Raw genomic sequence first — 17608 nt, 5'->3', positions numbered from 1 at the left:
TGATAAATATTTTACCTGAATATGGCTGCATTGAAATTAAGGAGTAAATGAAGTCTTTATCAGGTACATGCAATATGAGAAACTTAGGTAAACATTGTATTTTTACAACTTAATTAGTCTGAAGGTGGCTTTATGAGGTGTAAGGTTATGTAGTAACAAATGGGTATTTGAGTTTCAAGTACTGCTGAAGCCTTTTGTGCTGTAAATATACAGTATTTACAAAATTGTATTAAATAGGAGCGAATAACAAATTGCTTTTTAAAATAAAAACATAGTTCTAGCTTTTCTTTGCTTTAACATTGGTAATTTTTGAAAAACTGTATTGGGTAGAGTATGATTTTTCTTATTGAATCAGAAAGTTTGAAAACTTAATGAGTTTTCAGTGTTGAGTCCTTAATAAGTGCAGTGTAGAAGTAAATACAGAACAATCGCCAGTCTCTTCTAAATTATTTCCGCTATTTACTTTGTTTCTAGTTCAATGTGATTTAAAATTTTCATTATTCATTTAAAATAGTACTTTTTTCTCTTAGACTTACTGCATAAGACTTTATTTTTTTATTTTGGAAAGAAAGGTTGGAAGAAGGATACTATGAACACCCATATATTTTTTACCTAGATTCCTTATATTACTATACTTGCCTTAGCTTTTTTTTATGTGTATGTGTGCACACACACATTCCTCTATGTTTTTCTGAAGCGTTTGAGAGTAAGACTTGTGACACTTTATACTTTAATGCTTCATCTTGTATCATCCAAGAACTAGAGATACTCTCTTACATAACCATAATACAGTGATCACATTCAATAAGCTGAATATAATTGTTGATATAGCACTGCTATCTAATTTTGAGTCCTTACTTACACTTCTCAGTTGTCTCAATAACTTGTCGTTCCTCATGCCTGTGTTTAGAAAAATTTAGGATTTAATGAAGCCCTGCTTATTACATTTTAGGATTATGTCTTTTATTTTATTTTATTTTTTTGAGACAGAGTCTTGCTGTGTCGCCCAGCCTGGAGTGCAGTGGCTGGATCTCAGCTCACTGCAAGTTCCACCTTCCGGGTTTACGCCATTCTCCTGCCTCGGCCTCCCGAGTAGCTGGGACTACAGGCGCCCGCCACCTCGCCTGGCTAGTTTTTTGTATTTTTTAGTAGAGACGGGGTTTCACCGTGTTAGCCAGGATGGTCTCGATCTCCTGACCTCATGATCCACCTGTCTCGGCCTCCCAAAGTGCTGGGATTACAGGCTTGAGCCACCGCGCCCAACCTATGTCTTTTAATCCTGAAAAGTTTCCTCAGAGCACTGGTACTTTGGAAAGATTCGGGCCCGTTGTTTTCACAAGATTGCTCTCAATTTGGATTTGTCTGATTATTTCCTCATAATTGGATTCAGGTTAAACATTTAGACAGGAATACTGAATAATTGATACTATGTCCTCAGTCTGTCATGGCAAGAGGCACAAGATACATAAATGCATTCTTCTGCACCTACTGTATTGCCTGAACAATATATTCTAGAAATCCATATCAGTTCACAGAATTCAGAATTCTTCATCCTTTTTTTTTTTTATTATAGGTTCGTACTCCTCCTCTGTGTGGAGTAACTAATCTTTGTAATCTCTTTATGGGCATTTAGGTTGTTTCTTATACTTTGCTGTTATAAGTGATGTGATAAATAGCTTTATGCATGTTTTCTTTTTTTTTTTTTTTGAGACGGAGTCTCGCTCTGCCGCCCAGGCTGGAGTGCAGTGGCCGGATCTCAGCTCACTGCAAGCTCCGCCTCCCGGGTTCACGCCATTCTCCTGCCTCCGCCTCCCGAGTAGCTGGGACTACAGGCGCCCGCCACCTCGCCCGGCTATTTTTTTGTATTTTTTAGTAGAGACGGGGTTTCACCGTGTTAGCCAGGATGGTCTCGATCTCCTGACCTCGTGATCCGCCCGTCTCGGCCTCCCAAAGTGCTGGGATTACAGGCTTGAGCCACCGCGCCCGGCCGCTTTATGCATATTTTCAAATTGTTGGAGAATAACGCTATGACTTGGGCAGTTAAATTTGGAATTTATATTTCTCAAGTCAAAAATGTTTCTTCAATGTATAGTATTTTAATATAAATGCTTGGTTTACTAGCAGGGCATTTAATGCCATTTGAAGTTGGTGAAGCATAGTGTGTTCTCTGATGCACATTGGTACATGTGTGATTGGTAAATACAGTGTGGTACATAGAAGAGTGCAGAAGTTGCATTCACTTGTGGATTTTTCCCTAGGCAAGAAGAGCTGGCATGGCTGGAGTACAGCTCCATAGCTTCCCACAAGAATCAATATAACCCTCAGGTTTTCTGTTGTGTTAGTAGCAGGAGCCCCTTCACCTTGTATTGTAAGAAAATAAGCACTTTGTCTGGGACTTCCTCCTCAGAGGCTGGTCTCTGTGGCTTCCAGCTCATGGGAGGTTGCTCAGCCTCCTATACCCACCTTAACAGCAGCCCCTCAGGCTCAGAGCTTCACTGTTATCTTCATTGCCTCATCACCCACTTGCCCAGCTCTAGTTTAAGCACGGCTGGCATTAACCCACAACATTTTATTTGTTTGACTTTTTAATAACCATCTTGACAGCTACTTGCCTTGGTGGCTCAGATTATCTCTTGAGAATCATGAGAATCATGATTACTGTTGTAAGACCACCTTGATTTCAGATACCTGTCTTCAGTGCAAATTTTTCAAAAAGACATTTTTTTAGTGTGCAATTTTGAAGATGGCACAGTTTTTACGAATACATATATAATGTAAAATGTACATTTTATAATTTCTGAAAGTCTAGTAAAAATTGAAATTTAGGTTTAATAGTTAATGTTTGTTCAGTATTCTACATTTTGATCTTAGTCATGTTAAGATTTTGTCAGGGTGAGTGCGGTGACTCATGCCTATAATCTCAGCACTTTGGGAAGCCATGGTGGGAGGATTGCTTGAGGCCAGGAGTTTGAGACTAGCCCGGGCAACATAGTGAGACCTTGTCTGTACAGAAAATTAATTTAAAAAAGATTTTTCTCACAAAGTGTTTTCAGTAGATACTTCTCTTAGTTCTTTATTTTTGGTGGGCATCTTAGGTGAACATGTGCTTGTTACATGCTAAATGTATATTAGTTTAAAAGTGTATTGGAATCACTTCCTGATCATTTTTTCCTAGGTTTTAGAAGACTGAGCTTAGACATTCAGTCCCCTCCAAATATTGGTCTGCGTCGTAGTGGACAAGTTGAAGGTGTTCGTCAGATGCATCAAAATGCTCCACGCAGTCAGATTGCTACAGAACGTGACCTGCAGGCTTGGAAACGAAGAGTGGTTGTACCAGAGGTACCACTAGGCATATTTAGGTTTGTTTTAGGATATCTATTAATAATGTTTCTGTCTGTGAAAATATATTCATATGGTTATTTACACATTCTGTATTCCATTAATTGTGTAAATAATTGTATAAATATTTTAGTAATGAGTGGGAATCTTACTATTAAATTATGGTAGAAAATGTCAAAATTATTCTCTAATGTTTTTACTATGTTGAAGGTTTTCAGAGCCAGTCTCGTTTCTTTTCTTTTTTTTTTGAGACGGAGTTTCGCTCTTGTTGCCCAGGCTGGAGTGCAGTGGCGTGATCTTGGCTCACTGCAACCTCCGCTTCCCGGGATCATGTGATTCCCTGCCTCAGCCTTCCGAGTAGCTGGGATTACAGGCTCCCACCACCATGCCCAGTTAATGTTTTATATTTTTAGTAGAGACAGTGTTTCACTATGTTGACCAGGCTGGTCTCGAACTCCTGACCTCAGGCGATCCACCTGCCTCAGTCTCCCAAAGTGCTGGGATTATAGGTGTGAGCCACCGCGCCCGGCTTTGTCCTTTTTTATCCATACACACACACAAACCCACTTCTGTCCTTTCAGTATTATTTTGAAAGAAATCCTAGATGTAATATTATTTTTGTCTGTAAGCATATTAGTGTGTATTTCTAAAAGGTAAGAAATTTAAAAATGTATAAAATAATGCCGTTACCATACCTTATAAAAACCATACTTTGGTTTCTCAGTATAACCAAATATCCAGGCTGTGTTCCAGTTGTTTAGGTGTCATAAATGTTTTCAGTTTTTTGCAAGACTGCTTCATAAATGATAATTCTATTAGAAGGCACACATAAATAGCCTCTTTTTGTGATGTTAGCAGCTATCAATGCTTAATGTGTAGATCATTAATTTATTAGCTATTATAAAATCATGATTTTTAACTCTATGAAAACTTCATTTATTATCTTGGACACTTCTAAAAAAGAAATCTACCCAAGTATACTTAATTATACAGTAGCAAAGTTTGTATAGGAAAGGCAGAGTAGATGCTTATTTCGCTTTAAAATAAAGATTTATTCCTTTTCATTATTCAGCAACGACCAGTTTGTATGCGTGTGTGTTTAATGTATAAATCAAATAGCTGGGGTTTAACTTACTTCTGATATTCTTTATTGATGTTTAAATCATCCGTTTTCTAGCTATGAGGAGCCTCTTTTCAAGGCTCCCTATCCTTTCAAAATGACTAGTAGTTTTCCATAGCATCCTTACTGTGAGACAGGGGAAGGCATTATAGTTCATCTTGTAAATTTTTTGACCTATATCTGAAATTAGTCTTTTAAGCAGCCCTATTTTCTTTTATTTTTTTTGAGACAGAGTTGCTTTTGTTGTCCAGGCTGGAGTGCAATGGCACGATCTCGGTTCACCACAACCTCTGCCTCTGGGTTCAAGTGATATTCCTGCCTCAGCCTCCCAAGTAGCTGGGACTACAGGCATGCGCCACCATGCCTGGCTAATTTTGTATTTTTAGTAGAGATGGGGTTTCTCCATGTTGGTCAGGCTGGTCTCGCACTCCCAACCTCAGGTGATCCGCCTGCTTTGGCCTCCCAAAGTGCTGGGATTACAGGTGTGAGCCACCACGCCCAGCCTAAGAAATGATATTTTATGTTGCTTCTAGGCCTTTTGGCTAAGATCAAGTGTAGAAATGATATTTTGTAATTATAATATGGACAGTAGTTTGGTGCTGAGTTGTAATGTACTGATTTGAGTTATTGAAATGGAAGCAGCAGATACTTTTTTCAATGATATCTAAAATATTTCAGTATTTTCTCATATTTGTGTCTCAATAACTTAATAGCTTGAAGATAATTTTGTAAATTTATCTTTGTGTTTTTATATGTTTAACCAGAAGAGTTTCAGTGAATGCTGGAGTTGTATTAGATAGTACTTATATATTGTTCTGTGAATTTGGGAAGGACTAGAAAACAGTGAAAAGCAAAATGTGGAACTGTGATGAGAAATACAGAAAATCAATGTGTATATAGTATGCTATAATAAAGTTTTAAATTGGCATCTAAGTCTTATGGTCATCAGAACCAAAACTGTCATTTTGGGATGCTTTTTATCAAAACCAAGGGAAGCAAACAGGTGTTGAGAGAAAGACTTGAAAAATTAGTTTCTTAAACACACAAGCATTTATTTTCTTATCTGAAGGAAGACTAGAAATAATCTAAGGCTGGAATAGTGGTTCCACAGTTAATCAGAAACTGAGACTCCTGTATTTCTTATCTCCATCATGGAGCTTGGCCTCTAGTCTTTTTTTTTTTTTTGAGATAGAGTTTCGCTTTTGTCACCCAGGCTGGAGTGCAATGGCATGATCTCGGCTGACTGCAACCTCTGCCTCCTGGGCGCAAGCGATTCTCTTGCCTCAGCCTCCAGAGTAACTGGGACTACAGTCATGGGTCACCACACCCGGCTAATTTTGTATTTTCAGTAGAGATGGGGTTTCACCATGTTGGCCAGGCTGGTCTCAAACTCCTGACTTAAGGTGATACACCTGCCTTGGCCTCCCAAAGTCCTGGGATTACAGGCATGAACCACTGCATGCAGCGTTGGCTTCTAGTCTTAAGGTCACCGCATAGTCCAAGATAGCTGCTGAAGCTGTAGCCGTTACCTATCTGTATTTGTGACGTAGGTTGAGATTTAGAACAAAAGAAGAAAGATGTTCATATGTCAGAAAGGACGTTTCTAGTCAAGGAAACTTGCTTTAAGTACCCACGTGGCATTTCTGCTTATAACTCATTGACCAGAATGTTGTCACTCGACCATACTAAGCTAAGGAGGACAGTAGGTAACACAGTGTCTATTTAAAGCAGCAAAGAGCCCGGATAGAAATTGGGATTGTATTTCTAAGGAAGAAAAGGAGAATGGCAGCTAGCTCTCTGCCATAATATAATTTTCATAAAAAAGAAAAGAGCTTTTTCTAGCATTTTCTTCTAAAATAAAGCTCACGTGAGATTTTATAAAGGCGATACTTGATTGAGATGTGGTGATCATTGCCCATGGCAACAGTTCCAATAGTGGAAACAAGGGTGAATTTTGCATAACTGTATGTTAGGATATCATTTGATAAGGATCAAGAATATTTAAAAATTTGATTTCTGACTATAAAAGTTTGTGTCTGTTGTGAAAAATTTAGGTAATAGATATAAAAGCTTAAAGGTAAAAGACAGCTGTGCAGAGCTATGAGCATATAATGTTGCTTACCAGTAAAAGTAATTCTTTTTGTGCCTGGGATTCAGGCACGTAGGTTTTTTTTTTTTTTTTGAGATGGAGTTCTGCTTTTGTTGCCTGGGCTGGAGTGTAATAGCGCAATCCTGGCTCACTGCAACCTTCATCTCCCGGGTTCAAGCGATTCTCCTGCCTCAACCTCCGGAGTAGCTGGCATGCCCAGCTAATTTTTTGTATTTTTGGTAGAGACGGGATTTCACCATGTTGGCCAGGCTGGTCGTGAACTCCTGACCTCAGGTGATCCACACGCCTCGGCCTCCCAAAGTGCCAGGATTACAGGCGTGGGCCACTGCGTTTGGCCATATAAAGATTCTTTTAGGCCAGTCTGTGGGCTTTAGTGCGTGCTGTGGGCTGTGTGAGTGTGGGCTGTCAGGCGTACTTAGAGAAAAATGCAATTTTCTTAAAAATCAGTTTTTTACAGCATTCACTCTTAAACTCTGTTCAGTGTCTAGTTATATCTTGGAGCATGGCCAAGATTTCAGTATTAAACCTTTTTCCTTTGAGTTGTTAAAGTAAACAAAAACATAAAAGCCACGTGCTTTTAATAATGTTCCAGTTGGAGAAAAGGGACAATCAGTCTTTTTCAGAGAAGAAAAATGATTTTTAGTACCTTCTTGGTGGCAGGTCCTTTGCTTTGAAATTGGTCACAATAACATAATCTTTTTGTTGTATCATGTGAGTGAAATATAGGTGATTAGAAAAACCACTAACATTGTAATTCTTGTTTTCTATAAATTATCAAGCATAGCTTGAATAAATGTGGAGAAGGCAGACTCTGTGCTTATTTTTTCTTTAGAGAAAGGAATTGCAATCTTGGAAAATCATGAAGACATTTTGAAAAGCTATTATGGGAGATTCTGTTTGAATTGGTCCTAATAGGACCAGTCAGCAAACAAATGAATGAGTATTTTTGCCTCAAATATGAAAAATAGGTCCTTCTAACGGCCTCTGAGATTTTATTTATATTAATATAAATTTTTAACAAGTTTTGTTTTAACTTTAGAGATTTTGTGTATTTTTAAAGTATATAAACTTACGATTTATAGAATCAAACTGGCTTTTGTTCTTTATATCCTTTAGTTATCCATCAGTTCAGTAGTTAATATAACTGGGTATTTAAATTTGTAGGAAGCTGGAAGACTTCCGATTAGAGAAAGGTGAAGAGGAAAGAAATCTTTATATAATAGGAAGAAAAAGAAAGACACTTCAGCTCTCACATAAGGTAACCTAAATTCTGTTTTCTTAGCAAATTAGAAATCAAATTGAAATTTAGAGTTTTCTTTTTGATTTATAAAACTCAGTAACTTTCATCTGAAGTGGAGTGTTTCTTGCTTAAGGTTTTCTGTTTGGGATTTAAAATAGTAGACTTAAGGTTATACAGCTGTTGGAAAGGAGTAGTTTGAAAACTTGAGAAAAAATGCCTAGTGCCTAACAATGGTATTGAGTTCTTAGTTACTAAATTACTTGATTCTGAATTTTCATTTGGTTCTTTTTTTTTTAGGGCTCTCAGTTTTCTACTAAAATTCTCATTGTTTTAATTACTTGGAAATCAGCCATAGCTATTTTAAAAACAGAGGTCTGATAATTTCATTTTTTCCAATGTCTTGCTTCTCTGTGGACCATTTTCTATTGCCTATTGATTTTCTTTTTTATCATCATGTTTTTGTTTCTTTTTTGATTGTTAAATGTTAGAAAAGATTTGAAGCACAGGATGGCTTTGTCCCCAGAGAAGATTTACATTGGCTTCTGGCAGCCTTCTAGGGCCACTCTCAAGCCTATATTGCCTTAACCAAACAAGAATGGGCTTTAGTTCCTTGGGATTTCTGTTCTGTCTGTAGTTTACCTACAGATCTAGCCTGTAGCCTTTTGGGCTAACAGCCAAAGCCTGGGGGATTTCCCTACCTATAGGAGGCTATGAATTGCAAATTTATTAACCTAACTCATGAGTTAGTCTGTGTTTTTTGCTTACTTGCTAAACCTTCCAGCTTCCTCTTCTAGAATGAAATTCTAGGGTTAAAAAATATGTATATATACACACACACATATGTCTTCTTTTTTTTTTTTTTTTTTTTTTTTTTTGAGATGGAGTCTCGCTCTGTCGCCCAGGTTGGAGTGCAGTGGCCGGATCTCAGCTCACTGCAAGCTCCACCATCCGGGTTCACGCCATTCTCCTGCCTCAGCCTCCCGAGTAGCTGGGACTACAGGCGCCCGCCACCTCGCCCGGCTAGTTTTTTGTATTTTTAGTAGAGACGGGGTTTCACCAGGTTAGCCAGGATGGTCTCGATCTCCTGACCTCGTGATCCGCCCGTCTCGGCCTCCCAAAGTGCTGGGATTACAGGCTTGAGCCACCGCACCCGGCCCTGTCTTCTTTTTTTGATCTTGGTTCTGTGATTCTTCATAACCTTTTAAGGCATATAGTGCCTCTAAACAGATTTGTTAAAAAATACGTTTTACCAGATTTTCTAGTTTTTCTTAGTGAAAGTTTGGCCCACCTACGTGTTAACCTATTATCACTCATGAAATTCATTAATAGGAATTTTTGCCAAAATCAGTACTGACAAATTCAGTTCATTTTAAGATCAACCAGTAATAATGTTGAAATTCTAAAATTGACAGTGCTCATTAGACAGATGCCCACTCATGTGAAAACTTATTTGTGCATAAATTTAAGGGATATGTGCTCTCATTGGGTAATCTCATCTGCCTTTGGTGGTTGGGGAATGGCATGCCTTTTAAAAAAACTAAAACCAGTATAGTCATTTTATTTGGCTGATTTTGAATGATTATTCTGTTTTGATAAAAATATATTTAAAACATTTAGGTCATTTAGGCTGATTCCATGTCCTATGCTATTGTGAATAGTGCTTTAGTGAACATAGATGTGTATATGTCATTATGGTAGAATGAGTTATATTCCTTTGGGTATATACCCAGTAATGGGATTATTTGGTTGAATGGTAATTCTAAGTTCTTTGAGAGAGATCATCAAACTGCTTTCCACAGTGGTTGAATTAAGTTACAGTCTCACTAGCAGTGTATAATCATTCTCTTTTCTCTGCAACTTCATCAGCATCTGCTATTTTTTGATGCTCTCCACCCCCCAGGTTTTTTTTTTTTTTTTTTTTTTTTTTTTTTGTGGGGAGGTAGGGTCTCACTCTTGCCCAGGCTGGAGTGTAGTGGTGCAATCATGGCTCACTTCCTGCAGCCTCAACCTCCTGGGCTTGAGTGATCCTCCCACCTCAGCCTCCCTAGTAGCTGGGACTATAGGTGTGTACCACCATGCCCAGCTAATTTTTTATTTTTTGTTTTTGTTGTTGTTTTTTAGGGGCAGGGGTTTCTCCACGTTGCCTGGGTTGATCTAGAACTTCTGGGCTCAAGCGATCTGCCTGCCTTGTCCTCCCAAAGTGCTGGGATTACAGGTGTGAGCCCCCACGTCTGGCCTTGACTTTTAAATAATAGCCATTCTGACTAGTGTGAGATGGTATCTCATTGTGGTTTTGATTTACATTTCTCTAATGATTAGAATGTTGAGCATTTTTTCTTTACACCTATGTATATAGATAGTGAGACGTTCCTTGAGAAGTTGCTTACTGCATCATAATGTATGAATATATATTTTTCATTTCTGAGATGTATACTTTTAAGGTGACACCCTTTCAGATTATTATTTTCCCTTATTCTTGGTAAACCAGTTAACTTATAGCATAGTTTGGAAAATGCCCATCTAATGTGCATTTTCTCATGTTTTCTAAGGACCTTAAGAGTAAAATTACTAAGCTTGAGTTAAAACTGTATGGCAGAAATACTACCTTCTTTTTAAGCTTTTCGTTTTTTTCTTTTTGCTTTAAATCCTTTTGGAAACTTGATAGAATTCCCATTTTGTTGATATTGTCCTTATTTAGGTGGTGATTTTCATTTGCATGTTTTTCTGTGTTTCAGTCGGATTCAGTGGTTTTGGCATCACAGTCTAGACAAAGGACATGTAGGCGTAAATATCCAAATTATGGTAGAAGAAATCGTAGCTGGCACGAGTTATCTTCTGGAAATGAGTCTTCAAGCTCCGTAAGACATGTAAGTGGAAAACTTTAAAATATTATAATCTTAAATGAATTTGTCTTAGTTCTTTACTTTGAATGAATATACCCCAAATGAATATACCCCAAATTTATATGAAAATATAGTATTCTGCAGAGATTAATATGAAATTTCACATTTTGAATGTTAACAAAAACTTTTAATGGCTAAGATAGTCACACACACCATACACTTGTGCAATCCAGTGGTTTTACATGTTGAGCATCCCAACTCAGAAATTCGAAATGCACCAAAATCTGAAACTTTATATAAACTTGATGTTCTAGTGTGCATTTCAGATTTTGGATTTTTGCATTTGGCATGTTCAACCTGTAAGTGCAAATGCAAATTTTCCAAAATCTGAAAAAATACAAAATCTGAAACAATTCTATTCCCAAGCGTTCTGGATAAGGGGTATATAACCTGTAGTATATTGACAGAGTTGGGCCATCATCACCCCTGTTAAATTTTTAAAACATTTCATCATCCCTAAAAGAAATCCTATTCCCATTTGCAGTCACTTGCCAGTCCCTCCCTCTCCCCCAGCCCCTCACAATCACTGATATATTTTCTTTTTCTGCATTTGCCTGTTGTGGACATTTTATATGAATGGGACTTTTTTTTTTTTTTTTTTTTTTTTTTTTGAGACGAAGTCTCGCTCTCTCGCCAGGCTGGAGTGCAGTGGCATGATCTCAGCTCACTGCAACCTCCACCTCCCGGGTTCAAGCGATTCTTCTGCCTCAGCCTCCCGAGTAGCTGGGACTATAGGTGAGTGGTGGCCCAGCTAATTTTTGTATTTTTAGTAGAGAAGGGGTTTTCACCATGTTGGCTAGGATGGTCTGGATCTCTTGATCTCATGATCTGCTTGCCTTGGCCTCCCAGAGTGCTGGGATTACAGACGTGAGCCACCACGCCTGGCCGGATGGGCTCTTAAAATATGATTTTGTGACTTGCTTCTTTGACATTGCATAATGTTTTCTCTAATGATTAGTAGGTTGAGCATTTGTGTAGCATGTATCAATACTTCATTCTTTTTTTTTTATTTTTTATTGCCTAGTAATTCTCCTATTGGATGTACCACATTTTGTTTATCCATTTATCAGTTGATGGACATTTGTATTGTTTCCACTTTTTGGCTGTTATGAATAGTGCTGCTTATCAACATTCATGACAGGTTTTTGTTTAGACATACATTTTCATTTCTTTTGGGTCATGCTGGGAGATGGTATGCTGAGTCATATGGCAAGTCTTACGTTTTAACTTTTTGAGGACCCGCCAGACTCCTTCAGATTGGCTCTACCATTTTATATTTCCATCAGAAATATGAGAGTTCCAGTTTATCTACATCCTCACCAATGATTGTTATTATTCCATTTTATTTATGTTATCTTAATGGCGTGAAGTGTAATATCTCTTGGTTTCAGTTTGCATTTCCCTAATGACCAGTAATGTTGAACATGTTTGATGCTTATTCAGATCTTTTGCTTATTTTTCACTTTTTTTTGGGGGGGTCTTTTTATTGCTGTAAGAATTCTTTATATATTCTGGATACAGTCCTTTATGACTTGTAGATATATGACTTGTAGAAATTTTATTCCATTCTGTGGGTTGTCTTTTCACTTCTTTGGTGGTGTCTTTTGAAGGATGAAAGTTTTAAATATTGGTGACATTCATTTTATTTTTTCCTTACTGGCTTGTTCTTTTGCTGTTGTGTCTAAGTCTTTCTTTAATACCTTTGATTGATTTTTAATAATCATATGTAAGGTGTTGGTCTTCATTTTGATTTGTTTGAGGAAGAAACCAATTTTTTTGGTAAAGAATATTTAATAGGCTGGGCGCGGTGGCTCCTGTCTGTAATCCCAGCACTTTGGGAGGCCAAGGTGGGCAGATCACTCCTGAGGTCAGGAGTTCAAGACCAGCCTGGCTAACCTGGTGAAACCCTGTCTCTACTAAAAATACAAAATTTAGTCGGATGTGGTGGTAGGTGCATGTGATCCCAGCTACTTGGGAGGCTGAGGCAGCTTGAACCCGGGAGGCGGAGCTTGCAGTGAGCCGAGATCACACCACTGCACTCCAGCCTTGGCAACAGAGCAAGACTCTGTCTCCAAAAAAAAAAAAAAAAAAAATTTAAACTCTTCAGTCATACATAACACTTTATTCCTTACAACATTACTCAATCAGGAAATTTTAACACTGTAATATTAAATACTCTTTTTTTTTTTTAAGACAAGAGTCTCACTCTGTCATTCAGGCTGGAGTGCAGTGGCGCGATCTTGGCTCACTGCAACATCCACCTCCCGGGTTCAAGCGATTCTCCTGCCTCAGTCTCCCAAATAGCTGAGACTGCAGGTGCCTGCCACCACGCCCGGCTAATTTTTTTTTTTTTGGTATTTTTTTTTAGTAGAGACGGGGTTTCACCATGTTAGCCAGGATGGTCTCGATCTCCTGACCTCATGATCCACCCGCCTTGGCCTCCCAAAGTGCTGGAATTACAGGCATGAGCCACCACGCCCGGCCTAAATCCAAATTCTTTTACTTTGGCACTTTGCTTCGCTTTTCTGTGCCTCTGCCTATGTGATACGTACCTCAGAGGTGCAGCAATATGTACCTCAGTGGTGTGGTGAGAATTAATCAATAATGTCAGGTGTTTAAAATAGTACCCATTACACAATAATGTTAGCTATGATTATGATTAAAACCATCTGTTTAAACTATTTTTATTTTTTTGAGACAGGATCTTGCTCTGTTGCCTAGACTGTAGTACATGGTGCAGTCATGGCTCACTGTAGCCTCAAACTCCTGGGCTCAAGCTATCCTCCTCCTTCAGCCTCTGGAGTAGCTGGGATTAACAGGCACCAGCCACCCTGCCTGGCTAAACTATTATATTATGTAATGAGAATGTTTTTACATTCTTTTTTTTTTTTTTTGAGATGGGGTCTTGCTCTGTACCTCAGGATATAAACATGAGTAGGAAACAGTTATTTTATTATCTGTCATTTTTATGCTGGTTGACCTTTTTCCTTTTTCTTTTTCTGCATACGTATTTCTTCCAAAGGTTCTATATGTAACTTCCATTGTATGACGTAAGCAATTGGATAGTCAGGTTATATCATGGTTTGGAATAGAGGATTATATATAGACTTTGCCTTTGGGAGGAAGGTATAGTATCCTAGTCTGGAAATAACTGTTTTACCATGCAGCTCTGTTCCAACCTCTCCCCCTCAAGTACCTTGAATTTGCCTAATAGACGTGGGATGGTTTCCTTTGGGAAAACTGTTACATGTAAGGTCATTCTAGAAAGTCTAGGGTGGTATGTAGTGGTGTTATCATTATTGACATGGAAATACATCAGTTATTATCAAGGATATACAAAATCCTAGAATCAATATGTAAAAAGTGCTATAAAAGGGCTAAACATTAATGCATTTTATTATGCCTGGGAGGCACTATTGTAAATGTTTTATGCGTTATCTAATTTCATCATTCCAACAAGTAGGAATTAAGGCACTCTTATAATCTCTTTTAAAAATGAGGAAACTGAGGTACAGGTATGGAGGTTCAGTAACTTTTCCACATTTATATAAAAAGTTAGCAGCATGGTTTTAATCATAATCATAGCTAACATTATGCTTAGCATAGAAAAGCTAAGCAAAGTACCAAAGTAAAAGAATTTGGATTTAGGCTGGGTGTGGTGGCTCATACCTATAATCCCAGCACTTTGGGAGGCGAAGGCGGGTGGATCACGAGGTCAGGAGATTGAGACCATCCTGGCTAACATGGTGAAACCCTATCTCTACTAAAAATACAAAAAATTAGCCGGGTATGGTGGTGGGCACCTGTAGTCCCAGCTATTGGGGAGGCTGAGGCAGGAGAATGGCATGAACCCAGGAGGCAGAGCTTGCAGTGAGCTGAGATCACACCACTGCACTCCAGCCTGGGCGACAGAGCAAGACTCTGTCTCAAAAAAAAAAAAAAAAAAAAAAAAAAAAAAAATTAGCAGCATGATCTCAGAGCAGAAACCCTGCCTTCCCGAAGCATCAGTTCACTTGAGGATTTGGGAAAATTAAACTTAAAAAAAACATTTATTGAGTGCCTCCTATCTGCCTGGTGTAAATTTTTAATTTTGATGTAATTTCAGACATAAAAGTTCTGAGAATAATAAAAAATTCCTTTGTGTTTACTAACCTGAATGTTAGCACTCTTCTGTATGTATGAATATATTTTAATCCTTTTGAGAGTGAGTTGTACGTATGCCTCTTGATATCTACATATTTCCTTGTGTATTTTCAAAAACAAGTGATATAATTATCAAAATCAGGCTGGGTGCAGTGCCTCATGCCTGTAATTCTCAGCACTTGGGGAGACCAAGGTGGGAGGATTGCTTGAGCCCAGGGGTTCGAGACCAGCGTGGGCAATATAGGGCAACCCCTCCTCCACAAAAAAATGAGAAAAAAATAATTAACTGGGGGTGGTGACCCACCTGTAGTCCCAGCTTCTCTGGAGTCTGAGGCAGGATAATCACTTGAGCCTAGGAGGTTGAGGCTGCAGTGAGTCTTGGTTACACCACTGTACTCAAGCCTGGGTGACAGAGTGAGACACTGTGTCCAAAAAACGAAACAAAAAATGAGGCAACAAACAATATAATGTTATTATCAGATCTGCAGATCTTACTCAGATTTTACCAGTCAGTGGTCCTGATAATTTTCGTAGCAAAAGAAAATCCTAGATTATGTGTTACATTTTGTTGTGTCTGTTTAGTAACCTGAATCTAGTCAAGTTCCTCAATTTTTGTTTTAATGTTGATATTTTTTGATGATTTATGACTAGTAATTTTGATGATTAGGGTCATGCATTTTTGTCAGTATTACTACAGAAAATACACTATTCTCAGTGCATCACATCAGAAAGAACATGATTTGTGTGATACATGCTTTGATCACTTCCTAAGGTGGTGGTGGTTGCTGGTTTCTCTATGGTAAAATTACAGTTTTGATTGTTGGATTTACTCCTTGATCCTTGGGCTGCAGAATGGATGTGTTAGCAGGCATGAAAACAACATTAGTCTCCTTTGGCATCCCCATCAGAGCTCTTGGGTGGCTAGGTATATTGTCCACGAGCAGTAATATTTAGAAAGGAGTCTTTTTTTTTTTTTTTTTTTCCTGCTCATTAGGTTTCAATAGTGGGCTTACAGTATGCAGTAAACCGTGCTGTAAATGATGCTGTAAATAGATTTGCTGCCACCTAGGCTTTGTTGTTCCATTTCTTACACACGGGCAGAGCGGATTTAACATAATTCTTAAGGGGCCTAGGATTTTTGAAAAGGTAAAAATGAACACTGACTTCAGTTAAAAGTTACCAGCTGCATTAGTCCTAACGGGAGTGAGCGTGTCCTAGAAGCTTTGAAGCCGGGCATTAACTTCCCTCTAGCTGTGAAAGTCTTAGATGTCATCCTCTTCCAACAGAAGGCTATTTATTTCATTTGCATTTAAAATATGTTATTGTAGCCATCTTCATTTTATTATCTTAGCTAGATCTTCTGGATCACTTGCTGCAGGTTCTCTGTTAAAGCACTTGCTGCTTCACCTTACACCTTACACTTTTATGTTATGGACATGCCTTCTTCTTTCCTTAAACCTCATGAACCAACCTCTGCAAGTTTCCATCTTTTCTTCTGCAGCTTTGTCACCTCTCAGCTTTCACAGAATTAAAGAGAGTTAGGACCTTGCTCTGGGTTAAGCTTTGGCTTAAGGGAATGTTATTGCTGGTTTGACCCTCTATCCAGACCACCAAAACTTTCTCCATATTAGCCATATGACTATTTTGCTTTCTTATCATTTGTGTGTTCACTGGAATAGCATTTTATATTTCTAGATTATTCATATAAATGAAATTATACAATATTTGTCCTTTTGTCTTTGGCTTATTTCAGTGGGGTTTTATTTTGCATTTCTCTGATTATGCATGAAGTTGAACAACTTTTCATATGTTTATAGAGTTAAGAAAATCTTTACGAATAGTCTATATATGTCTTTTAGCCATTTCTCTTGTGCCTTTGTTCTCTCCCTTTCCCCCTCAGTTTTTGAGTTCTTTATGTGTTAGATGTGTTAGTTCTTTCATATATATTGAAGATGTTTTCTTCTATCTTGTCAGTTAGTGAGGGTTTTCTCTGTCATTGTATCCTCTAAATAATTATAATCTGTGTATGTGAAAGCTATTGATTTCAATACGTTTAATTTTTTATGTATCCTGCCTTACTGAATATTTGAGTTAATTCTATCATTGATTTCTCTGAGGTTTTCAAAGTATATTCTCATTTACAAAAATATATAGTTTTACTAGTACTCTTCTAATTTTTATACCTCTCACTGATTTCTCTTGTCTAATTGTATTGTGTGTTTAGTACTTATGATGGTGAATAATGGTGGATATAGTGGACCATCTTACTGTTGTTGATGATATTATTGTTTCTACCATTTTCACATTAAGATGCTTTATTTTAGGTCTTTATCATATATATATGTATATGAGATACATATATATGAGATAGGGAGATTTCAGCTAATGCCTTTTTTTTTTTTTTTTTTTCCAGTTTTCCATTGTTTCCATTATTACCTATTTTGAGTGCTGTTTTTAAAAAAATGAGGAATGACTGTCTATGGTATTTTCTTTTAAAATTATTACTAATATTATGATTTTTCTATTTGTATCTATTTGGTATAATTTCAATTAATGCAGATCTTTAAAAATACAGTAGTCCCCCCTATTCCTGGTTTCACTTTCCAAGGTTTCAGTTACCTGTGGTCAGCTGTGTTCTGAAAATATTAAATGCTGCATTCCAGAATTAAACATTTTGTAAGTTTTAAATTATACACCATTTTGTGTAGCATGATGAAATCTTAAACTGTCCTGCTCTGGCCCGCCCAGGACAG

The 17608-nt window shown here is 37.7% G+C and overlaps 1 protein-coding gene across 2 annotated transcripts in view; it reads left to right on the top strand.

The window, feature by feature from the left end:
* Positions 1–17608, top strand: part of BRWD1 (bromodomain and WD repeat domain containing 1) — a 131387-nt gene that overhangs the window by 54922 nt on the left and 58857 nt on the right. For both annotated transcript variants that reach the window (XM_007968201.3, XM_073010631.1), the window contains 3 exons: positions 3176–3359; positions 7734–7827; positions 10545–10676. In XM_007968201.3, coding sequence (XP_007966392.2) covers positions 3176–3359; positions 7734–7827; positions 10545–10676 — 410 coding nt within the window. The remainder of the gene's footprint in view (positions 1–3175; positions 3360–7733; positions 7828–10544; positions 10677–17608) is intronic.

Source organism: Chlorocebus sabaeus, chromosome 2 (genome assembly GCF_047675955.1).
Source record: "Chlorocebus sabaeus isolate Y175 chromosome 2, mChlSab1.0.hap1, whole genome shotgun sequence".
NCBI classification, from domain to species: Eukaryota; Metazoa; Chordata; class Mammalia; order Primates; family Cercopithecidae; genus Chlorocebus; species Chlorocebus sabaeus.
The sequence above is the reverse complement of the archived record's forward strand: the minus strand, read 5'-3'. Positions and strand labels throughout refer to the sequence as shown.